At 39.2% G+C, this 22781-nt stretch overlaps 1 protein-coding gene across 3 annotated transcripts; it reads right to left on the reverse strand.

Annotated features, from left to right (window-relative positions):
• Window positions 1-829: 829 nt before the first annotated feature.
• Window positions 830-22686, reverse strand: LGALS8 (galectin 8). Of its 3 annotated transcripts, none has more exons than XM_075203683.1 (11): window positions 22431-22685; window positions 19854-19931; window positions 18859-18917; window positions 12688-12776; window positions 9456-9660; window positions 6341-6460; window positions 4818-4874; window positions 4691-4717; window positions 3969-4057; window positions 3673-3838; window positions 830-1169 (listed from the first exon to the last, which is right to left on the reverse strand). In XM_075203683.1, exons 3-11 carry the CDS (start codon window positions 18895-18897, stop codon window positions 1020-1022), a joined length of 942 nt encoding a protein of 313 aa, XP_075059784.1. In that variant the 5' UTR covers window positions 18898-18917; window positions 19854-19931; window positions 22431-22685; the 3' UTR covers window positions 830-1019. The 3 variants fall into 3 exon arrangements, with proteins under 3 accessions (XP_075059784.1, XP_075059785.1, XP_075059786.1); XM_075203684.1 differs by having other exon boundaries at window positions 19829-19931; XM_075203685.1 differs by lacking the exon at window positions 4818-4874 and having other exon boundaries at window positions 22431-22686.
• Between the last annotated feature and the right edge of the window lie 95 nt (window positions 22687-22781).

A 22781-nucleotide genomic window follows, 5' to 3' on the forward strand; every position in this document is an offset into this window, starting at 1 on the left:
ATATTCCAAACACTTTATTATTGCTATTAGGCATAGCATGTCAGGAAGTCCAAAATGGACAAAACCCATAGGAGCCATTTACAGGACACCATATATCATTCTGGATGCTTTGATGGCCTGATCTCTCCCCTACAATTGTTATTATCGTAAATTTGTAAGGCGCCTCAGTGCTCTGCAGCACTGTACAGTAGGGAAGACAAGGACATACATCAAACAAGAACAGTCAAGGCAGACAAAATGAATGGAGACATGAAAACAAAGGGTATGACCTAAGGACCCTGCCCATTAGAGAGCTTACATTCTAAGGGGAAGAGGGCACAGATGAAACAAGAGAAGCGTGTGTGGCCCAGAGTGGAGATTGGGAAAGTTGGAGTGTGAATAGTGTTATCGAGGATAAGATCACCTCTAAAAAAGAGATGGGTTTTCAAAGAGGATCTAAAGGCGGAGAAAGTCTGATTGAGCGTAGTAGGGAATTCCATAAGTGGGGAGCAGCACGGAGAAGTCTTGTAGGTGGGAGTGAGAGGTGGTTATCAGAGACAAGACAAGGTGCAGATCAGAGGTAGATCTAAGAGAGCTTGAGGGAGATTATTTTGATATGAGATATATGCAGGGGTGTTGTTGTTGAGGGCTTTTTAGGTAAGGGTGGGTAATTTGAATTTGATTCTGGAGGACACAAGGAGGCAATGTAGGGATTGTGGTGGAGCGGTGAGAGAGGAAGATCAGTTACAAGCCTATCCCCTACTTTTCCCAGACGTAAAAGGGATTTAAGGTCTTATTTGGTTTCAAGGTGAAGTCAGTTGATTTGGACAATTTCTATCACACAGACAAGTTTTTAAGTTTATCTTATGTATTTTATTCCTCCTTTATTATTGCAGCTAGATACTACTATATATGTTTGTTCTGAATAAAGTGATCTTGACTTATGAGTAAATGTAGAACCCTTGCAATGTCCACTGAGAATATAAGCAACCATTTTAAGTGTAATGCGTCTAAATCATAGTAGTCAAAAAACATGGCAGCTACCAGACTCTGATATCATACAGCTGGATGTCTCCATGAACGGATATCTCATTAATCTTGGTCAGGTCTTTGAAGCGGTGCTTATACTCCAGCAGATGCTGTCCGTTTACTGCAACCTTAAACTGATGAGCCTCACAATATATGAGGAGCTACAAATAAAGAAAACCACATCAGTGGGATTACCCTGAATCATAATATCTCTGTATCATGTTCATAAGTACCAACAATGAATGCCCTCCTCACACAAAACCAAAATACATGTACTCCCAATTTTAGCAACTAAACTATACTAAAAATATAAAATGCAATGCAGTAATGAACATTTAAAATGTATTCAGATGGCTCTGTATTAATTAGTGATCAATTTATTTAACAATACACATTGTTCTTAGAGTATAGATATTCTTATTTGCTAATAATTGTCGGCTACTTCCCCTAAAAAAAAAAACTTGCTGGAAATGTTGGCTCTTAGAATGAATTTAGATTAACAAGGGTGTGTGGCTTACTTCGTACTAATAACATTAAGAAAAAGAGAAAAGATAATGGGCCTGATTCATTAAGGAAAGTAAAGCAAAAAAATGAGTAACTTTGAACCTTGGCAAAACCGTCTTGCAATGTAAGGGGTGCAAACAAGTCTATTATTCTGCACATAAGGAAAATATTGCCCGGTTTTTTCATGTAGCACACAAATACTTGATAGCTTTATTTTTACACTGAAATGTAAAGTTGATTTAGGACATACTCTAGCCCAATTATAAATCAGTCCCCACATTTTAAATGTGCCCCCCCCCCCCATTATAACATGGTTTTGCCAAGGTTCAAAGGCACTCATTTTTTTTTGCTTTACTTTCCTTTATGAATCAGGCCCAATGTGTTAATTGGGGCACTCTGGGATGTTTTAAAAAAACAGAACAAAAACAGTTTAATCTACTTATTGATCACTAAAATATTGGAACATCCTGGTTGCTAAAGAGGCGTGAAATATAGAAGTGAAATAAAATTCTAACTGCTCACTGTGTGATAATGAAGGGATTTAAAATTGCAGATATAAAACTGCAACTGCTTTGTTGTCACATTCTTAATTCTAATAAACATTTTTATTTGTGTAAAATAAACTCTGTGTGATAATTTGTTTTCTTCACTAATACACTCCATTTACCAGATCTAAATATAAACTATAAATCATGAGGCTTGTCTGCATCTCAAGGTGGTTAACCATAGTTTCATATTTGCTAGTAAAACCTAAATACTGGGTCCATATTTTCAATTAACATATAGAAAACGACAGTAGCGAGGAGACAAACTACGGACCGATTTTGTTAGCCGATTAGAAGAAGTTCCTTTATCAGAGGTTATAAAAGCTAAAAATTATTGTCCATACAGTACAAGGTATCATTGTCCTTTCCCATGATCTACTCTTAATATACAAGGTTGTAAATCATGGGGAAGGACAATGAGTTGTGTGGCTGCACCTCTCACGGTTTGGAATAGATATTCACTGTGGGCCCGAGTCATTAAGGAAAGCAAGGCAAAAAAGGAGTATATGTTCTCTGGGAAAAATCATGTTACAGTGCAAGGGCTCCAAATTAGTTTATTATTTTGCAAATAAGGCTGTTTTTTCATGTAGCACACAAATACTGGATAGCTTTATTTTTACACTGAAATTTAAAGTTAATCTAGGACATGCCCTATCCCAACTATAAATCTCTCCCCACATTTTTAATTTATCTCCCCCTCCAATGCAACCTGGTTTTACCCAGGTGCAAAGTTACTCCTTTTTTATGCTTTGGTCTCCTTAATGACTCGGGCCCCTAGGGGACATTGTAAAGAAATATACTTGGTGCGGTTGAAACAACTACTACTCTAACTTAGTACGAATACTAAGAAAGTGCAAAATTGCATAGCTACAAATCAGGAATATGCTTTCACTGTATAACTTGCACTAGTTCGATCAAAGATAATTTGTGATTGGCTGCTTGGGGTTACTGCAGATTTGAGCTTTGTAACTAACCAGCCCACTATGGCTTTTAATTCCATTCTTTTGATAGTAGAGCTTGAATTTCCCTAGCTACAATATACTTTAACGTTATTTTTAGAGTAATTAAAAGACAGAAATATTGTATTATCTGCTTTTATTATCCACAAGCCCAACTTAGATTTTTTGTTATGTTTTAAAGAGGAGGTTTAAAGGTCCAAACAAGAATCACAGTTTTTTCTTCTCACAAATAGCTTGCACTACTATGCTAAGGATAGACTTCCAAGGATTACAAGCAGTACCAGGAGAGAATGGCGATTATTAAAAAAAGCATAAAGGCTAAAGCCCACAGATAACAGATCTCTGAAGTCACTTTAAGTAGTTTGGCAGGCATGGCATGCTGTCATTTGTAGTTCAACAAAAGCTAGAGAGCCATAGTTTGCCTCTCAGAGTAAAAGGTAATGCCAATCCTTATGATACATGAAATGTAACGGTTTCCAACATGGACTTCTGACTTATCATTAGTCACTACTCAATAACTACTCAACATTAATAAGGAGTAGATTATAACAGTATCATTCTTATTTCTGTGTTATAAATCTATACATACACATCTGTAAATTATGGTCCTCACACTGAATCTAACTGTACTAGACAACATGCACATCTCAACTTACCTCAAAATACATATTTGGAAAGAAAGGGAACTCGCTCAGCTGCCGTTCCTCTTCCCCCCAGCTTTCATAGAGGTAAGTGTTCCTGACAAAGACCTTCTCCCTCATACGTGGATTTAGGTGCAATGCAATGTTCTTTGAGCCACTAGGCTGGAGGTTAATGGCAAAGCTATGAACAGTAAGACGGAAAAAAAAAAAGACCAACAAAATCAATGTAAACAGTGGAACATTTCAGGAGCTAAATAAAATATGCAGTCAAAATGAAATGTGATGAGTTACCAAGTGAGCAGATACTGTACCTTTTAGCGTTTTTGTTTATTTCACCCTTTACAGCCACTGTTCTTCCAGGGTTTAGAGTACTGGGGAGGCTTCCTGTATATGGAACTACCTAGAGATGACGGGGAAAGTAGCACATGTGATGTGAGAAAGATTGTTCACACAACATTTTCTTATGAGCAAAGATAAATCATTATATTGTTGCTTTTACAAATGCAAACATACATTTTAGTAGCTTTCTTTTTAACAATTATACAGTTAAAAACATAAAATAGTATGCATCTAAACAACTAAAGTTAGACTAGCATTTATTACCCATTTTTTGTGGAACCAAAAACATAATGTAAGCACTTAATTCTCTAGCTATTTTAACTGTATAGGTTCTGGGATCCAGAACGAACACTTCATGAAGCATTAGGATGATTAGGCTGAAATTTTGACGGACATCAAACGTAAATGACGGACTAACCAATTTAGGAATGACAAGTGTTTGTTGGCCATCTTAACAACTACTGCAGTAGATGCTTTAACATTGTAGCGGGAATTTTAAAGTAGCTATAGAGCATCATAAATGTTTAAAGGTTCTAGAAAAAGCTGATCCTATACACTCTCCCTTAACAATATATTTTCTTAGTTCAATTCTTTTTACGTGAATAAAAAACTATATCTATCCTACCCACCATACACACTTGTGGTTCTGCTTATCTTTAGTTATAAGGTAGTAACAATAGCACAGAATACTCACAAACGTCAAACTCTCTTGTGATGCTCCCTAGTAAACATTCAAAAAAAAAAAAAATACAATTACTTGGAATGAATCATTTCTGACATTAGTACATCAACCATCGTGCACAAATTGAATAATAATTTACCCGACTGCCATTCACAGTGCTGAGTGCAAGAGATGTTGGTTGTGAGCCATGCTGGGTCTATAAGGAGGGTGGGGAGGTGGAGAAGAAATAAAAAAAAAAACACAAAAAAAAACAGATAAATTCACAACAGAAAAAAAAAAAAGTAATACAATGATGATCAGTGAAGCATAGTATAGGACTAGTTTACTGGCCTGGTACTCATCTAGCCTGACTAATAATAGGTCTTTGTTTTTACCCCTGATCAGCGGACCAATTAGCACAACTGTAGCTAGTTTGTATTCTTCCCAACTATATCTTAGTATTCATTCTAAGGGGGCACATGTTGGGGTTTCCTACATTAAGTAGGTTTTCTCACAAAGTGTTAGGAAATGCACAGTTAAACGACATAGAAGAACATACAGGGGCATATTCAATTGGCCGCTATACTGCCAAAAGAAATGCGGCCTGTGCACTATTACTGTTACTATGATAATAGTATGCATAATTACTGTACGGTAATTATTAGTACGGTAATCTGTAACGCTGGTTTTTGCTTGTGGCGCAGAAATCTGGGTTATATTTACCGTATTAATGGTAATAGGTTTAATGCTGCGTTACTCCGGGGAAATTTGAATCCCTCCCCCCCCACAGAAAACGACCTCTGATATCTGCCATATCAAGCTTAACCTGCTCCACATCTTATTTCACTGTCCTGAACTTTGTTACTTGGTAATTATATCTTTGTTCTCTCTTATTTTCCTGCTTCAATCTCACCATTAACGCTATTATTATGGTGCTGCATTATCGTGCCTTTGTACTGCTCTACCATAACACTGCTTTGTCTTAGTGTTGCTTTGCTATTGTTTATCATTTAATGCATTGCTGATTACATTACCACTGTCATACATCTCTGGTCACCATCCGAACTTCTAAACTACCTAAGGCTAGACATCATCACGACTCCTGCACCATCCTGGATGTGCCCAAATAGGCTTCTGAACCATATGGACCCTCCAGGACTCTGTACCACCTAAACCCGTGCACCATCATGGCCCCTCTAGGCCTCTACATCATGGCCTCAATATCTTGCAGACCTCTGTGCCATTCACGGGCAGGGTCCTCTACATCAGGTCTCAGGTCTGTACTCCGTCTCATCTATGCCCACTCTCTCTACCCGTTTTGACTTGTGCTGTATTGTTTTTATATGCCATGCAATTTGTTAATTGTATCCATGTAATTATTATTGTACTTGTCTGTACGTACATATGTAATTTCGTTTTATTTTGTAACTTCTTATGTGTGGTGCCGCAGAAGCTTTGTGGCACCTTATAAATAAAAGCTAACAATAATATTATTTTATTTATTAATACATTCCAAAACCAGAAATAAAGGCTAGCGAAAACATTTTTTCTTCTATGGACTCAAGAAAGGAAAAAAAATATATGTATTTACCCCCCCCCCCCCCCCCTTTTTTTTTTTTCTGTACCTCTTCCCTTCCCTTAAATAAAAATAATAATGTTAAAGAAAAAAAAAAAAAGGCTTACGGTCTCCTTTGCTATTCCAATTATATTAATCGCCACCTTTCCATATATGCCAAGGGTGTCAACTCTATCCAGGCTCATTCTGTGATTGTAAGACAGTAAATGTTTGCCATTTGCAGACACCTACAAAACATTTATAAATGGTTATTTAAAGTGAAACAGAATGTGTCAATATGTTCAACCAATGTAATGCCTTTTGAATGCAAGATAACTAAAATAAGAAAACAGAACAAATAGCATAAAATCTAAAACATGACAAAATGTAAAACGTTACAGCAGATTTGGTAGTCCTAAACAGTAAAAACGTTATTATTGTTGTAAACATATTCACATATTTAGTCAACTAATAGTAAAAAAATTGTAATAAAATAAAAATAGTGTAAGTATTATAATAATGATCAATTTAAGTACTAAAAGCAACAAAACATTCAGGATTCAATAAAAAAAAAAAAAAAAAAAAAAAGAATAAAAGTCAGATTGTACGATATTTTTCCAGCAATATTTGCATTTAGCAAAATATTGATATTATCCAGAAGGGAGGGGAGGGGGGGGGGGGGGTTAAATCACTTACAGGTGAGGCTAGCAAAGCTCACGTTTGTGTTAGGCTTCATCTACCTGAATGTTTTTCTCTGGCAATTTAGCATATTATTGAAGCATAAGGCAGTGCAAGATAGTTATATTTACATTATTTTACACAATACTTTATGCTCCAATGTGTCTAAAACATCTGAAATAACATCCGTCTGGATGTAGTCTAAACCATGCATGACCTGACACCTCCAAAAACAAACCATTTTCTATTCAGACCTAATTAAAATTAAGGATGATGACTGTGCGGTATCAGGGGGTTCAGGCTGTAAGAGGCTGGGCTGGTCGCACAGTATGTTGGCCCCCTGTCATAATGTGTCATCCTTCCCACTACTTAACCTGGTGAGCACGTGCGTAAATTCCCTGGAAAATGCGCCCCCCTACAGGAAAAAAACAAAACAAAAACAGCCCCAAGCTGAAAGCACTGGAACTCTTCCCAATACCCATGCCTGGTGGGGTAATAAAAAGTTAATGTTAGAAATCAGCTTTTTGGTATGTAACACTACTGGACACAACAAGCAAAGTTCATTGTGGTTAGACACCACATGAGATCTAGCAGCAACTAACCAATCCAAGCGGCTTTTCCACGCTCTGACCAATCATAGTGAAGTTGCTCTGTATTGATTAGCTCCCGTCATTTGCGCAGGGGCTCTGCAAGAAGCAGATGTGCCTAGTCTGTTTTTGTATTGGTTTTTTTGTTTTGTTCCTTACGACTCCAAATCTTCAAGAAAAAAAAAAGGATCACTATGTATTTTGTGAAATAGGGATTGGGGAGTAGTTGGTTAAATAAAAGTATTTTGTTATGGTATCGGCTTTTGAATTTTTGATGTGGCACTACAGGTCACAGTAGGTCATACTATGCAGCACTGTACACCAGCGGGATCATGACAAATAAAGTACAATAACATGAAACAAAAAGAGTTTTGGTTAAGACCTAATACATAAGGAGGTGTTTTACAAGCGCCAGCATACACAAGAAGTTTATGGCCGCCAGGACTTGCTGGGCCAGTAGCACCACAAACAAAAAAAGCTTTATTATCCTAATACCCATAGGTGTTGGGAAGAGCTCCAGTGCTTCACATTATGATAGGGAAACATGCAACGTGGGCTCTCCCTAGGGTGTGACTAGCCCACCCTGTCATAGCCTGGTGTTGGTTGCTGCAGGACACCACTCTGGTCGCCGCCCTGCAATTGACGCAACAAGCCAAGATTATGAGCGCTGGAGCTTGGATCATTTTGGGGGAGGGAGGAGGTTATTTACGGTTTAAACCTTATTATTTATTTATTATCACCAGCAGCACAGATCTTTGCTCCAGGGGTAAAGCACCAGCAACAGGGACGCCTCCTGAAAGGCATATCTGCAGTTGTGCCATCTCCAATTTTAGAGCAATTATGTGACTATGCCTTTACTGCACATGAATACTCTTAATCGCTCCTTCCCTCCTCATTCCATTCCGCCTATACAAATGCAAGTCAGGGATATGCAAAAAATCTTAATGTGGACGCATGGATAAGCATTTTGGTGCACATGCACTGTACGAAAAAAGGTGTCCAACTTTAAATGAAAATGGTTGGCGACATCACTGGAATAGGGAAGAGCTATACATCCAACCACATTTTCATAGAAGTAACAACAACAAAAAAGAAAACAAAAAACATTATACCATTAATTTAGAACTACTGTTGATAAGTACACTTAAATTCAATAAAATGAATATAATGAAACAGGTTTCGAAATAATAAATCACTGATAATTGTGAAATGAAATAACCATTACATAAAATACATTGTCTTTCCTGTCAATCGATGTTAGAACAACTTCCTTATCATTTATATAGCGCCACTAATTCCGCAGCGCTGTACAGAGAACTCATTTACATCAGCCCCATTGGAGCTTACAGTCTAAATTCTCTAACATACACAGAGACAGAGAGAGAAAGACTAGAGTCAATTTGATGGCAACCAATTAACCTACCAGTATGTTTTTGGAGTGTGGGAGGAAACCGGAGCACCCAGAGGAAACCCATGCAAACACGGGGAGAACATACAAACTCCACACAGATAAGGCCATGGTCGAGTATTGAACTCATGACCCCAGTGCTGTGAGGCAGAAGTGCTAACCACTTAGCCTCCGTGCTACCCATTATAGATAATGATTCTGAAAGACGTTCCTAATATTTTTGTCAAAACTCACACAAGTGCATTGCACAGCAGTTTAATTACACCTGGAAATGAAGATACATTTAGCCTGCAGCAGACAATAAGCTATAAATATAATTGTAAACCAAAAACATTGTTTTACAGCCAGCTACTGATTTTCAGCATTGTGGAAAATGACTGGAGTTAAGAAAAGCTATAGTGGCAACAGCAAACTTAAAAAAATATACACAATGTAGAACCCCTGAAGCTATGTTTAAACAAAGAGGTTATCCCACGATTTTGAGGATTTCTTTATCCACGTCTGAGGTTAGCGACATACTTCAGAAGAGATTAAAATCTGTTGCAACCAGACAAAACAACAACAACTCACCTGAAATTTATGATGAAAAACAAGAATGATTACTTCAAAAGGCTTTCCCTTTGTGAAAGGCATTTGGTAGGTTTTTTCTTCCCAACCCCATTTTTCGTTCTGTAAAGTGTTACAGACTATCAGTCCTCTAAATCGAGGGTTGAAATGAAAGGCCACGTCAGAGCGAGGTTTCTCACTGCTCCCGCACTGGAAGTCTATCTGGAACCTAAGATTAAAAGCAGACATGAATCTTGAAGGAACAGTATTTGGTATATTTTGCAAAAATTTGATGTGTTCAATTTTCCTTTTAAGTATTTGCATGCTGCAAGAAACCCTCCACTAGCCTCAAATATTTCTTAGTGCTCAAAATATTGACAGTTAAACTGGATGACAAATAGAATACTAGTGGCTTCTTGCCAATGAAGCCACTCCTTAATTTAATATTATCCTCACTTAAAAAACAAATATACTGCAGATGAAATATTATTTAGTCATAAAAACATCCTAATATCAATAATCTAATCAGCAATACCCTAGGAACTGTACTACAATATAATACTTGCAGAATCAGAATGGATCGCAGCATTTGCAATAATACATTAAGCGCAAGGAAAAGAAAACAGATTATCCCTTATTGAGGCATTCCTAATATTAGTGGTTTAATATCTAAAGCATTATTGCTCGTTATGAGCAGTTTAGGAAAGATTGCTCTTTTCAATAGCAATCTCTCTTGTCTTCCAAAATCAAAATATAGGGTTATTAAAAGGACAGGATCTTCAAACTTAAAAATTCAGACACAATAAAAGCTGAAATATTTAATGATTTAAATCAATATAATATTTGTGACAAGAATAAAAAATGAAATATAAAAAAAAACAAAAAACAATACCTCAGTGTTTCTACGGAGTGTTGAATTTTAATATAGATACTCATTAATTGGTGAATGCACTGTATTTTTTTTTATACACAGGAGGACACTCCTGTATTTAAATACCCCAGCTGGAGGTTTTCTCTGAGTTTTAGGTGATTTAATAAGTTTTTTTTGTTATGTTGGGATTTATATAGGTTTGATCTATTAATTATTATCTGAACATTTTTGTTAGCTTCATGCTAATGTTTTAGATATATATATATTTTTATATATATATGATTTAGTATTTTAGAACCAAATGAATATTTGAATAGATTTTTTCTGTAGTTTCTGTTTTCAGTCCTCTATGTTCTAGTCCACAATAGATTTAGAGCTCTGTTTAATTTGTTTTTTTTGTAGTAAACCTAGATCAAGCTAAAAAAAATTCCTAACAGGACGCTTTTCTTCTTAGAATCTAAAAACACATTAAACCCTTAAAAACAGCATAATTCGTACCAATGAAAACAAAGACAATCTATGCTTTGTGGTTCTTGAGATAACTGGACTCAGTGGATTTTAAAATACATTTTCCCCTTGTGTTTAACAAAATAATGTGAGCTTTCCATAAGCCAACTTGTTTTAAAGCAACTCTTGGGGCTACATAGTCTAAAACAGTGCGAGTGTTTTGTGGCCAGGTTAGGAAAGGACATATAGGGAAAGAGCAGGTTTTAAAGAGTCACTTGGTTTATTGAATTTAGATTTTGGTGCATGCCAGATGTCAGTCTAGGAGAATAATCAAATTGATTTAAGAGGTTATATGATATAACAATAGTAATTTGGAGAGGGGAAAGGAAGTTGATGAGGTTCGAAGTGGCAATAAGGCAGATATAGATAATATTAAGCGAATTACCGTTTTCAGGTGTAGGCAAAGTAGTCAACTGGAGGAGAAGGATAAAGAGTAATTTTGAAGCAGGTGAGGAATGTGGGTCATCAATGGAGATGCTGAAGTTGCCCAAAATGAGACTGGATATATCACAAGATAGAAAGTGAGAGCCAAGCACAGAAATGGTCTAGAAACGCATGTCAGGACAATGATAGATGACCGCAACACAAAATACAGAAACTGAGTGAAAAAGGCTAAGATCATGGTCCTTAAAGGCTGGGAGGGTAAGAGAAGAGACTGGGGGATAACCATAACAGGGTAATTCAGCAGTATTTTGAAGTGTAAAGAGCAGGCGGCAGGAGATGTGGTGTTTAAATCAGTGATCTAGGTTTCAGAGAGCCAACAGGTTTAAGTTGTGCAGAGTGCAAGTTCCAGAGCACACATTTGAAAAGAGGACAGGGAATAAGAGCTGACCTGTGATATTAATAAGGTTATTTGGGGTCTCTTGATCTGGTAGGAGAAAAGTGAGAAGGGTATCCTCTGCTACTAAAATCAGGGGAAGGGAAAGCCATGATTTATAGGATTTGTGTTTGTGAGGAGAGTTAGTTTGTGTTGGGTTGAGGCTGTGGAAAAATACAATATAAGTTTTTTCGGAATTGGACAGGGGAAAAGAGAAACTGCTAAGGATAGTCTTTATTATAGGCAAGTAGCAGGAAGTGGTTATTTTATTAGACAGTGTATATGAAAAATTTTGCAGTGAACATGATAAAAGGTAGAGAAAAAAGTCAACCAAACACAATAGCTGGGTAAATACAACAATCAAGGTAAAGATCCACTGGATATTATTATTGTTGCTGTTTTTTAAGGCGTCGCGGTACTTTGCGGGAAAACAAAGCATACCTGAAACAAGGATACACAAAGTAAACAAAATAAATGCAGATGTGAAAAAAAAGGGATGTCTCTGTTTGTGAGAACTTCATCTAGTGGTTAAAAGGCCTTATGTCAAGATGACAAACTGACAGATAAAACTGTGGATGTTGTGACTGAAGATGAACCAGTCACTAGTGTAACCACCATATCACAGTCAATCACAAAATCATCATTGCTTGTGCTTTCCCCTTGCACCAAATGTCTTTCTCATGCTGGGCCTATATAAATAGGGGAAATGGAAAGACAATGGATGGCCCAAATGCCTTGTTAAACAATTAGGCAAAGGAACCCCTGACACATGAATAGAACTGAGAGTTTCAGCATGAGAACGGTCTAAGTGTTGTAAAAATATTTCTAACTCCGAGATCAGTATATAGGCAATAGAAGTTTTAACCTTTACACAGGGAAACAATTTAATTCTATTCACACTTACTATGTAGCTTACAACAAGCTATTGTTCAATATCACGAGTTATTTTCTAATGTGAAAAAACCCCCCAGAGGATATAGATATGTAGCTTATGTACCATTAATAGGAGCGCATATTGGTTTGTTTTGTAAAATAATTCCAATACAATTTTCTGCAATTACCTGTCTGCATCTTTAGGAACAGACCCATGGATCACCACCATGGTTCCCGATTCCAGACCTCCAAGAATGGTTCCAACATATGGAATGACCTGTAACAAAAAATAGGTTATAACAGTGTACAAATTATACTATATGAATCTGAATAAACAGAATGACACCTCCTCACGTCAACAGTGCTCGCTCTATCCATGTCATCATTAGCTTAAAAAATAAATAAATAAAAGGCACATCTATGTTCAACTCGTACTGAAATCCTTTCCATGTGATACTTCCATGATACTAGTCTTTAAACAATTTACAAATACGCATGTTTTCCAATCTGTACTGGCCAATTAACAGAATCATTTCAATTATCTATATAAGTAGCTGGAGGGACTCACAAATATTTTCTAAAAAGCACAAGAAAAGTTGTTAAAAAATATATAAAGTTATATGACATAGTGGTACTGCTGCCTCATCTTTTAATTCCACACATGGTGCTACATGCATGGAACTTGTATGTTTTTTCTGTGTTTGCGTGGGTTTCATTAGAATAATCCTTACTTTTGCTTCTTCGGTCCAAGATATAATGGCAGGTTATCTTGCTCCTTCCTAAATTGGCAGCACTGTTGTGTTGGTGGTAGGGGAAATAGGATTTTTAAACTTAAGTTAAATCATTTCCTCTTACTCCTACTTGGTGTTTATAGTGTAGATCCAGGCATGCAGGCACTTTAAATTTCTGAATAGTTGTTTATAGCTCCTTCCACTCTAAACCCTTCTCTGAGGCACCCATTGGGGGGACACCGGGTACCTTTGGGAAGTCCCAAAACTGCCATCACAGGTGAGAATGCTCAAAAGAAACAGCACAAAGCACCCGTCTCCCAAAACTGGCATCCCTGGACGCAAACAAATTAAACTTATAAAATCTGGAAAAAGTGTGAACAGAGCACCAAGTACTGGTCAGTCACAGCTGCCCAACTGTGGCTCCATGCCTTGCTGCCCGAGATGCACTCACCAACCTAGTGGAGTGTGCATGAACATTTTCTGGAACAGGCTGGCCTGCTCTACCATAAGCCTGACAAATTACATCTGTAATTCAACAAGCTCTGGTAACCTCAGAAGCCATCCAGCCCCTCTTCTGCACATTATAGAGGACCAAAAGATCCTGAGTACTGCGCACATCTTGAATCCTAAACACATAAGTCTGCAAGGCTCTTACAACTTCGATAGAGCGAAGAGAGACCTACTCTTGACCAGAGTGAGAAAGGCAATGTCCTGATTAATGTGGAATCTGGACACCACCCTAGCTTGGAAGGAAGGTTTTGTCTGAAGAACCACCCTATACTCATGGAAAACTAGAAGAGGAGACTTGCAGTACAAGACTGCTAACTCTGCAAATATTCTAGCAGTAGGCCAAAACAAAGAGGGTTTTCCATGACAGAAATGTCAAATCTACATGGGATTGGGACTGATGGCTGAGTCACCCATGCATCTCCAGGATCCTGATGGTGAGCTGTAGATGCTGGTCGAGCAGGTGAGCAAAGGAAGCCTTGATTAGTAGATCGCCCAGGTAGGGCAGTATTTGCACACCTCTGGAATGAAGACAAGTGGTGCTGTTGAAAGGCCGAATGGGAGAGCTCTTAACTGGTAGTGAGAAGGTCCCACTGTGAATCTGAGAAGAGCCAGATGTGCTTTCCAGATAGGAACATGGAGGTAGGAGTCTCTGATGTCTATTGACGCCATGAACTGGTTTGCTTCCAGTCCATTGATAACCGACCCGAGTAATTCCATCCGAAATTTGTCCACCTGCAGGTGTAGGTTCAACTGTTTTAGTTTTAGGATAGGGCGGAAGGAGTCATCCGGGTTTCGGACCAAAAAGAAGTTGGACTAGAAACCCTGTCTCTTTTGATGTTCCGGAACTTTCCAGATCACTTTTGCGGAAAGAAGAGAGGCAACACAGAGGAGCATTGCCTGTCTTCCTTGTGGGTTGCAGGGAAAGCTGGTTGCAAAAAATGGACAAGGGGCTGGGCCCGATAGGTCTATTTTGTAACCACTCATCATAATCCAGTGAATCCAACTGTTCTCCGAGGACTCTGCCCACTGATCTTTTAAGAAGCAGACATCCCCCACTCCCGCCTCCGCAAGAATGGGTGGGAGACCGTCAAGCTGCCGGGTTATCTGGGAGCTTAGAAGAAAAGACGGTTCGTGGAGGAGGAGAAGGACCTACCTCAGTACGAGTCTCCTTTAGTGGTCTGGACCTGTGTGTCTGTCCCTGACCAGATGAGCCCCCCCCCCCCTCCCCGAAAGGGCTGTCTAAATGAGCCAAACCTGGGTGTCCTAGGCTTTGGGACATTGACTGGTAGGAAGGTACTTTTGCCTGGCAAATTATGCTGTCCAATTCAGGCCCAAAGAGTACTCCACCTGAATAAGGAAGAGACTCCAAAGATGTCTTTGATTTGGTGTCTGCATCCCAGGACTTCAGCCATAGGGTCCTCTTGGCCGCAACTGCCATTGTTAAAAACAGAGGAGGAGATGGAAGCTGCTTTTTGGGCAGCTTCATATACGTATCCTGAAGCGTCCTTGAGGTGAAAGGCCAGTGGAAGCAAGTCTGAATCCTGCAGACTTGTTGCCAACTGGTCAGCCCATGCTTCCATAGCCCTTGCAACCCATGCTGATGAAAAATGGAGTGCCTGCTGCAATACAGATGGACTTTAAAAAAGCCTCTATCTTACAGTTAGTGGGATCCTACAGGGAGGTGGTGTGGCGATCTAAGCGTGCCACTGGCGTATCAACCCTTGGGACCTGTTCCCCAATGGTTTAGATCACCCTCCTGCAATGGGTATAGAGCAAGGTACGCTTCGTGGAATAACAAACCTGCAATCAGGTTGTTTTCAGGATGCTTCTGCGATTTCCTTTAACTTCACTGATGGAGGAAAACAGAAATTTCACAACCAGCAAAGGAAGGGGATCTTTACAGTAAGGGCAGTCAAGATATGGAATTCATTGCCAGGGAAGGTTGTGATGGCAGATTCAATAGATATGTTTAAGAAAGGGTTAGACAAATTTTTAGCGGAAAGGTGTATCCAGGGATACGACCGTTAATTTAAAATAAAGGATAGTAGTGGATATAGGGTAAAAATTGGATTGCAATATTGAGTCCGGGGGGATTTTCAAAATTGAAACAGATGGGCGGTTGCCTACTCTGGATTAATTTCAAATATAAGTGCAGGATCGCAGGAGATCCAAAATAGGTTGAACTTGATGGACTGGTGTCTTTTTTCAACCTCATCAACTATGTTACTATGTATGTAGATCGCCCGTTTCCTGACCCTTTTAAAGAGACTCCGATCTGTAATTCTAGTCTCCTCTAGGTCTAGAGGTCCAAGTGCCTGCTGCACTTCTACCACCAGGTCATCAACCCCCGATATCTGGGAGATTCCTCTGGGTCCATAACCTGTGTGGAATCGGAATCCTCTAAAACCTCACCCTCCTCTTCTGAGGATCTTTCCGAATCAGAGAGGGACAGAAGGGGATTAGCGGATCTGTGTCACTTTTTCTTGGGTAAAGGTCTTGGCGCTGCTAAGAAATGGTTTAACCAATCTAGGCCCCTGACCAATGATGTAGACCAAGCTGGTTCTCCATTAGGAAGGACTTGGGAGGATCACCCGCTTGTCCTGAGGCGACAGAATCGGTGATCCCCATGGTCCCACCTAAATTTAGGGTGTCTATTGTTCCAGTGGTTGAAGGGAGTACCGCAGCAACCGCCGGAATCTCTGCATGTTTAGAAAGCAGTTGTACCAATGTGATAATGTGGTAACCCCCTGCGTCATGACAGCCGCCCATACTGGTGTTTCCATTATTGGTGGTGCGTTAGTCTGTGCCTGCGCTACCATGGAAACCCCACCACAGTCAGTACAAAGTGCCCCCGGTTCCTGTTGTTCAATGGGTAATTTAACTTTACACTTGAAGCAAGTATAATACTTTGCACGAGGTGCTTTTACATTTTATAAGGGACAGTGTCACAGCAATAAAATGTAATACAGGTAATCACACAAGAAAAAAAGACAGAAGATACTTACTAATCTATGACAGAAGTCAAAAGATAGTATCCCTGTTAAGGCTATGTGTGAAACAAAAGAATATCTATGCAGGTAGTATTCTATCTATTAATCTATTTGCATGAAAACAAATCTTTCTAATACACTCCTATCTAAATTATAGTGAGTATAGAATAGATTTTCTTAGTACTTAGCCTTCCATAAGGCCAAGACGTCTGGAGCAGGAGGGGTCTGTCAGCAGCTCTGTGTGTTCTCTCAGAAGTAACTGCTGTCTTTCCCTGGCAGTTCCTTTTGGCGCCTTTAGGCGAGTGCAAAATGGCTGTGCAGACGAGGGAACTCTATTTCTTAGCTCTCTCCGTCCTACACCTCTGCTGTCTGCTCCATTTTTTTTCCATCATAATGCCGGCATTGGCTATTTACTGCCTCTTCAATAGGCAGTAATTGCTAAATTCTTATTGCTCTGCCGGCTGCTGTAATGTTCCCCCCTCCTTTTTCTGAAGAGGGGACTTGGTATCATCCTTAATGGCAGCCTCAGACGCTGATTATTAGCACTTTCTACCACTCAAGGTAGCACCGGTAATCGAGTTAAGATCAGTGTGACAGCGGCTTATAGTCACAGTGAGAAAAGGGGAGATAAAAAGTCTTCTGCTGTCAGTGAGAGCCCTAGAGCTCTCACTGTCTGACAGCTGCCCCCTTCCACTGAACTAGTGTGCTCTGTATAGAACAGAGCACATTCCTGTATAGGAATAAATAAAAATAAATAAAAATAAATTAGTTAAATATAAGAACTAACATAAGTAAACAACTCCCTTGGGCACTCAACTAAAACTGAAGAGGCTAAAGGGGAGTTGCAGAGGGGTGGGGTTTGTCGGCATGATATATTAACAAGATAACTAGTCAAGTGCCAAACTCCACTCCCCTCACACACCCATGGTAGCAGTGTCCCCCAGATAGAATGAAAGAGAAAGAACTATTAGATTTTTTTTTTTACCAAAAACAAATAAAACCCAAACCTTTTTGGTCCAGGCATCTGGTGTAGGAAAACTTTGCTATAGAAGTAACCCCAGCCTTAGCTCTTGATGATCTCCCCGAATACAACATGACTGACACAGAGTGAAGAAAAAGTCAACATACGACAGAGGCAGCAGACAATCAGAAAAAGAGAGTGAGCCGACAATACAGCCCCAGAGCCCAATCAATCTTAGGGACTAACCACTCAGAAAACCAACCCCCAGACCTGGTACCTTACAGATGGAAGGACAGAGAAGGGGAGGGCTGGAGCTCCAAGATGGCTGCTGTTCTGGCTTCTGCACATGAGGAGTGAGAGACTGCCAACGAGGAAGTGCTGAGATTGAGGAAGCACCTCCCCGCAGGACCAAGAACTGAATTGGCAGCAGTCCAAATGGACAGTACAATCCACCACTCCAACGCCTAGTGGCAGCCAACATCAAAGAAACCACAGCCTGACCCAGCCCCATGAGGAAAAAGAGGCAGCCTCCAGACCTAGGGCCCACAGTGCCTTTCTTACTTTCCTCCACTGTGCTGGCAAAGTGTCATTCTCACCAACTGCCTCTCCTGCGGCGCACAGTGCAGCTGCAGCTACCTTCCACAGCCACTGACAGGTTCTGCCCAAGCCCCCGCTACACCCCCAGGTCACCCAGTGTTGGGGGCAGGAGTGCAGTAGCAGCAGTACCCCTCTGCTACCTCTGATCCCCCGCTTTGGCAGCACACAGCCATCCGTGCCAAGCGTTGCCCTGCTTCTAGCCATGGACCTCAGAGAGCCGCCGATATGACTCTGTATTTGCTAAAATATCAAACTATCAATATTATCAAAAGCCATTTCAGGTGTGCTCCAACCAAGTTTAGACTGTACAAGCCATCACAATGAACTATTGAACATTGTGTTAAGGATATGAAAACCATATTCAATGCAACAATACTGCATCTGCTATGTTAGCAAAATCATATCTGCGGTTTAGCTTGAAAATGGCTAATTTTGATTTACTACAATGTGAAAAAAGGAAGTACCGTAATTCTGTATAATCATCAACTCCTCACAGCAAACAATAATCCACATTTATTTTGTTTAAATACAGCAGATTTTTTTTTAGTTTCAAGGGAATATGGTCATTACCGGATCCATAATGGTCATCTGAAGCTCCTTACCAGACATCTTGCTCTTTTAGGAATGTACTGAAAGAAGAAGTATATAGTTAAATTCATATAGATTAAGGTCAGGTCCACTCTGCACCACAAAAGCTTACTTTGTAGTCATTCCTTTTTTATATGTCTCCTCCACTAGCTTTGCTGGCAATGATTCTCTGATACCAATGGCATTGTATACAAATGAAAAGACCAATTGTTCTGGCATTCTAGCAGTTTACAAAAAAACATGAGCTGTGACGAAAAAAGACAAGCCCGTGTTAGACGATAAAGCTCGTTTATTTGCATTTGAAAAAAAAAAGTTTAAAGAATATTTAAAAGAGATTTAGAGGTAGATTTATCAAGCCTTTCTAAAAATAAAAGTAGAGGTTCTAACTATCATTAATCTAATCTAGTACATTCTACTTTTCCTTTTTTTAGAAGGCTTGCAAATCTACCCCTTAGATTTGGAATTTACACTAAAAGTATGCACATTGGCTATTTTTTGCCATCAAGAAAAAACTGTCGTTTTTCCATTTAAGACATGTTTTTATTTCATATCTTGTTTAAATTATTGTTTTTTAAAAGGGCAAGTCAGCCTAGCATAATTCACAGATCTGAATTTATTCCAAGGGGCGATGTACCGCAGAGTGCCTCTGGAATGGTCGTGAAGACACTCAATGGCGATGCAACACTGCAGATTTTTCCTTGTATCCCATAGAGGTGCGCAGGAAAATCTGCAATGTTGGGGGTACTGTTGCACCCTGCACTGTGCGCTGCTAGACATCACGGTGATGTCCGGCAGTACATCATATCTCTTTAAAGTGACAGAAAAAAATAAAAAATTGAAATTAACATGTTAAAAGAAAACCATCAACATTTAATTAGATTTTGTGTGAAGTAAAATAGAACATATAATTTTTTCTTAATTACTACAACAATATATAATTATATACACACACTTTATAATTAATGTTTTGATGGTACCTGCTCCACGCCTATAATGAGCATCCAGTGTGACCTCAACCTCACTGAGAGCAGTAACAATCTGCTGGGCCCTGATCGCTGCAGAGAGGTGAGAAAGTAGGGTTACAAATAAAAGTCAAGACATCCACACAGAACATGTCAGAACAATGTTTCTGATGCAACATACAGGGGTGTATTCAATTGTCGGCGGAAACGCCGAAAATCCCGCGGTCCGCGCACTATTACCGTTATTACGGTAATAGTGCGCGGAACAACCGTTACTACGGTAATTTTCTCGCTGGGTTTCAGCTCGCAGCTCCTTGAGCCGCGGGCTGAAATCCAGCTAATACCGGTAGTAGTTTTTACTCGGCGGGATTTCTCAACAATTGAATACGCCCCACAGAGTGTTAAACCTACTTTCTTTTATGAACTCTACATTTTTGCCAGAAGAAAAGGTAGTCAATGGGTAGCTGGATTTGTTCAGCTCTATGGTCAGTACAAAAACACAACTAATAGGTGCTTTAGCACGATGAAGTTTTTTTTTTTTGATGCTATAGTGTGCTATAAAAAAGTGGGGAAAAAAAAGTTTCCCATTCACTTTCATAATATGCCAACGGAGCAAACCACTGTATTAGAGCAGGCCTGGCCAACGGAGAGCCACAGGTTGGTCAGGCCTGCCTTAGAGTCATGAGGTTTCATCAGAAAATCACAGCATTCTAAAACAGTTATCTGACACTGCCCTAAAGATAGACAAGTGTCCTACTGTGACTGACTGAATTCATAGCAACCTCCAGTGTTATTTATATAAATATAAAAAAGTGGAACTCAAAAAATGTAAAACATATACTAGGAGGACATAATCATCATTTATTTATATAGTGCCACTGATTCCGCAGCGCTGTACAGAGAACTCATTCACATCAGTCCCTGCCCTATTGGAGATTACAGTCTAAATTCCCTAACATACATACACAGACATACAGACAGACAATGAGAGAGACTAGGGTCAATTGTAATAGCAGCCAATTAACCTACTAGTATGTTTTTGGAGTGTGGGAGGAAACCGGAGCACCCGGAGGAAACCCACGCAAACACAGGGAGAACATACAAACTTCACACAGATAAGGCCATGGTCAGGAATTGAACTCATGACCCCAGCGCTGTGAGGCAGAAGCGCTAACCACTTAAAAATTAGCTTTAAATATTAAAGACTATCGGGCTTAGAGTAGTACAAGAACTGTGTTCCAGCATAAATTAAGCCATGGGAACCTCTATCAGGCCCCAAATATGGGCAGATATTTTTTACAAATATAAAAATAAAGAGGGCCAGAGGGATTTTAGCCCAAATGAGGGATCATAGTAAATCAGTGTTTTCCAAACTCAGTCCTCAGGGACCCCTTACAGTGCATGTTATTTATATCTCTTAGCTGAAGCACAGGTGTATCCATTACTGACCAACACATTGTAATTATACCACCTGTGTATCTGTTACAATGTGTCAGTCAGTAATGAATACACCTGTGCTCCAGCAAGGAGATATGGAAAACATGCACTGTTAGGGGTCCCTGAGAACTGAGTTTGAGAAACACTGTAGTAAATGGATGTTTAAAAGACTGAAGATCTGGAATAAAAAAAGGACAGCTAGGATTAAAATATAAATCCTGTAACTCATGTTCTAAAATATTGAGGATAAAATACACACTGAGCCAAGTATTAATGATTTCGAATCATACATTATTCCAACTCCATTAACAATGGAAGACATTCAGATTATAATTGTTGTCCATCCATGAAACTAGAATAATTTAATTAAATCGGTATGACCAGACACAAATATTACAAACAACTCACCAGACTACCATCTTTTTACTGACACATTTTTATGTATATGATTCTAAAACATCAGAAATTGAAAACAGTAGCATCCAGGTGACAAAAGGGTCAACCATTAAATATATTCAGATAGTGCTGTATTTTCTAAAGGTTGTCATATTATTACTGATCTCTAGAATTGTCTTACTGACAGGTAAGTAAGTATCTGACGTTTTTATTGACCACACCATATACTACAATTCACAGCAACAACTTTTTTAAACAGACAAAGCAGATCTTATGTTAGACACATACACCTTTTATTGTGTTTCTAGACACACACCCTTTCATAAATAAAATACATCTTATAATACACAGCTGCAAACTACAAATAACTAGAACTAACAACATACACCATCGGAATGGCACTGTATACTGAATTCAATTCAGAAGATTGGCTGACATTTTAGCATTTTTAGCATTCAATACCCTCATTTATTCATATCCCGAGTGAACGGAACTGCTGAGAGGTATAAAAACCCCATAAAATAATGTCATACAATAATGATTCGTAAATTTGGTCCTCTGCATCCCTAAGAGTTCATGTTTTCCATAAATCTGGTCCTCTGGATCCCTAACAGTGCATGTTTTCCATATCTCTTTGCTTTAGCACAGGTGTATTCATTACTGACTGACACTGTAAGAGGTGGTATAATTGTCACCTGGAAAACCTGCACGTCTAGGGGTCCTGAGTTTGATACACTGATAAAACACAAGAACACTTACCCGCAGCCTTGGAGTGTAGGTTAAAGTCTCTCAGTTTCCTTATCGGGCGGCAGTCACGAGTGGGAGGGCCACGTCACGCCCATTGCTGCTACTCAGTGCTTGTAATTCTCTTTCACCTACATAGTATATCAAACTGTTATACCGCGTACTGTATATTGCATACACATGCAACTATCATGCTCTATAGTAAAATGTATCCAGCGTTGTGCGAAGACAGACAGGAAGGCCGCCATATATCCAAAGACCATAACAATCTATTTGTATATGATTATCACCAACAAAATGGCTCCTGATATGAGGACACAACAAAATGTCCCTTAACTGGCCTGCCGCAGGGTCACGTGATATCTG

The sequence above is a fragment of the Mixophyes fleayi genome, chromosome 3 (assembly GCF_038048845.1).
Source record: "Mixophyes fleayi isolate aMixFle1 chromosome 3, aMixFle1.hap1, whole genome shotgun sequence".
Lineage (NCBI taxonomy): Eukaryota > Metazoa > Chordata > Amphibia > Anura > Limnodynastidae > Mixophyes > Mixophyes fleayi.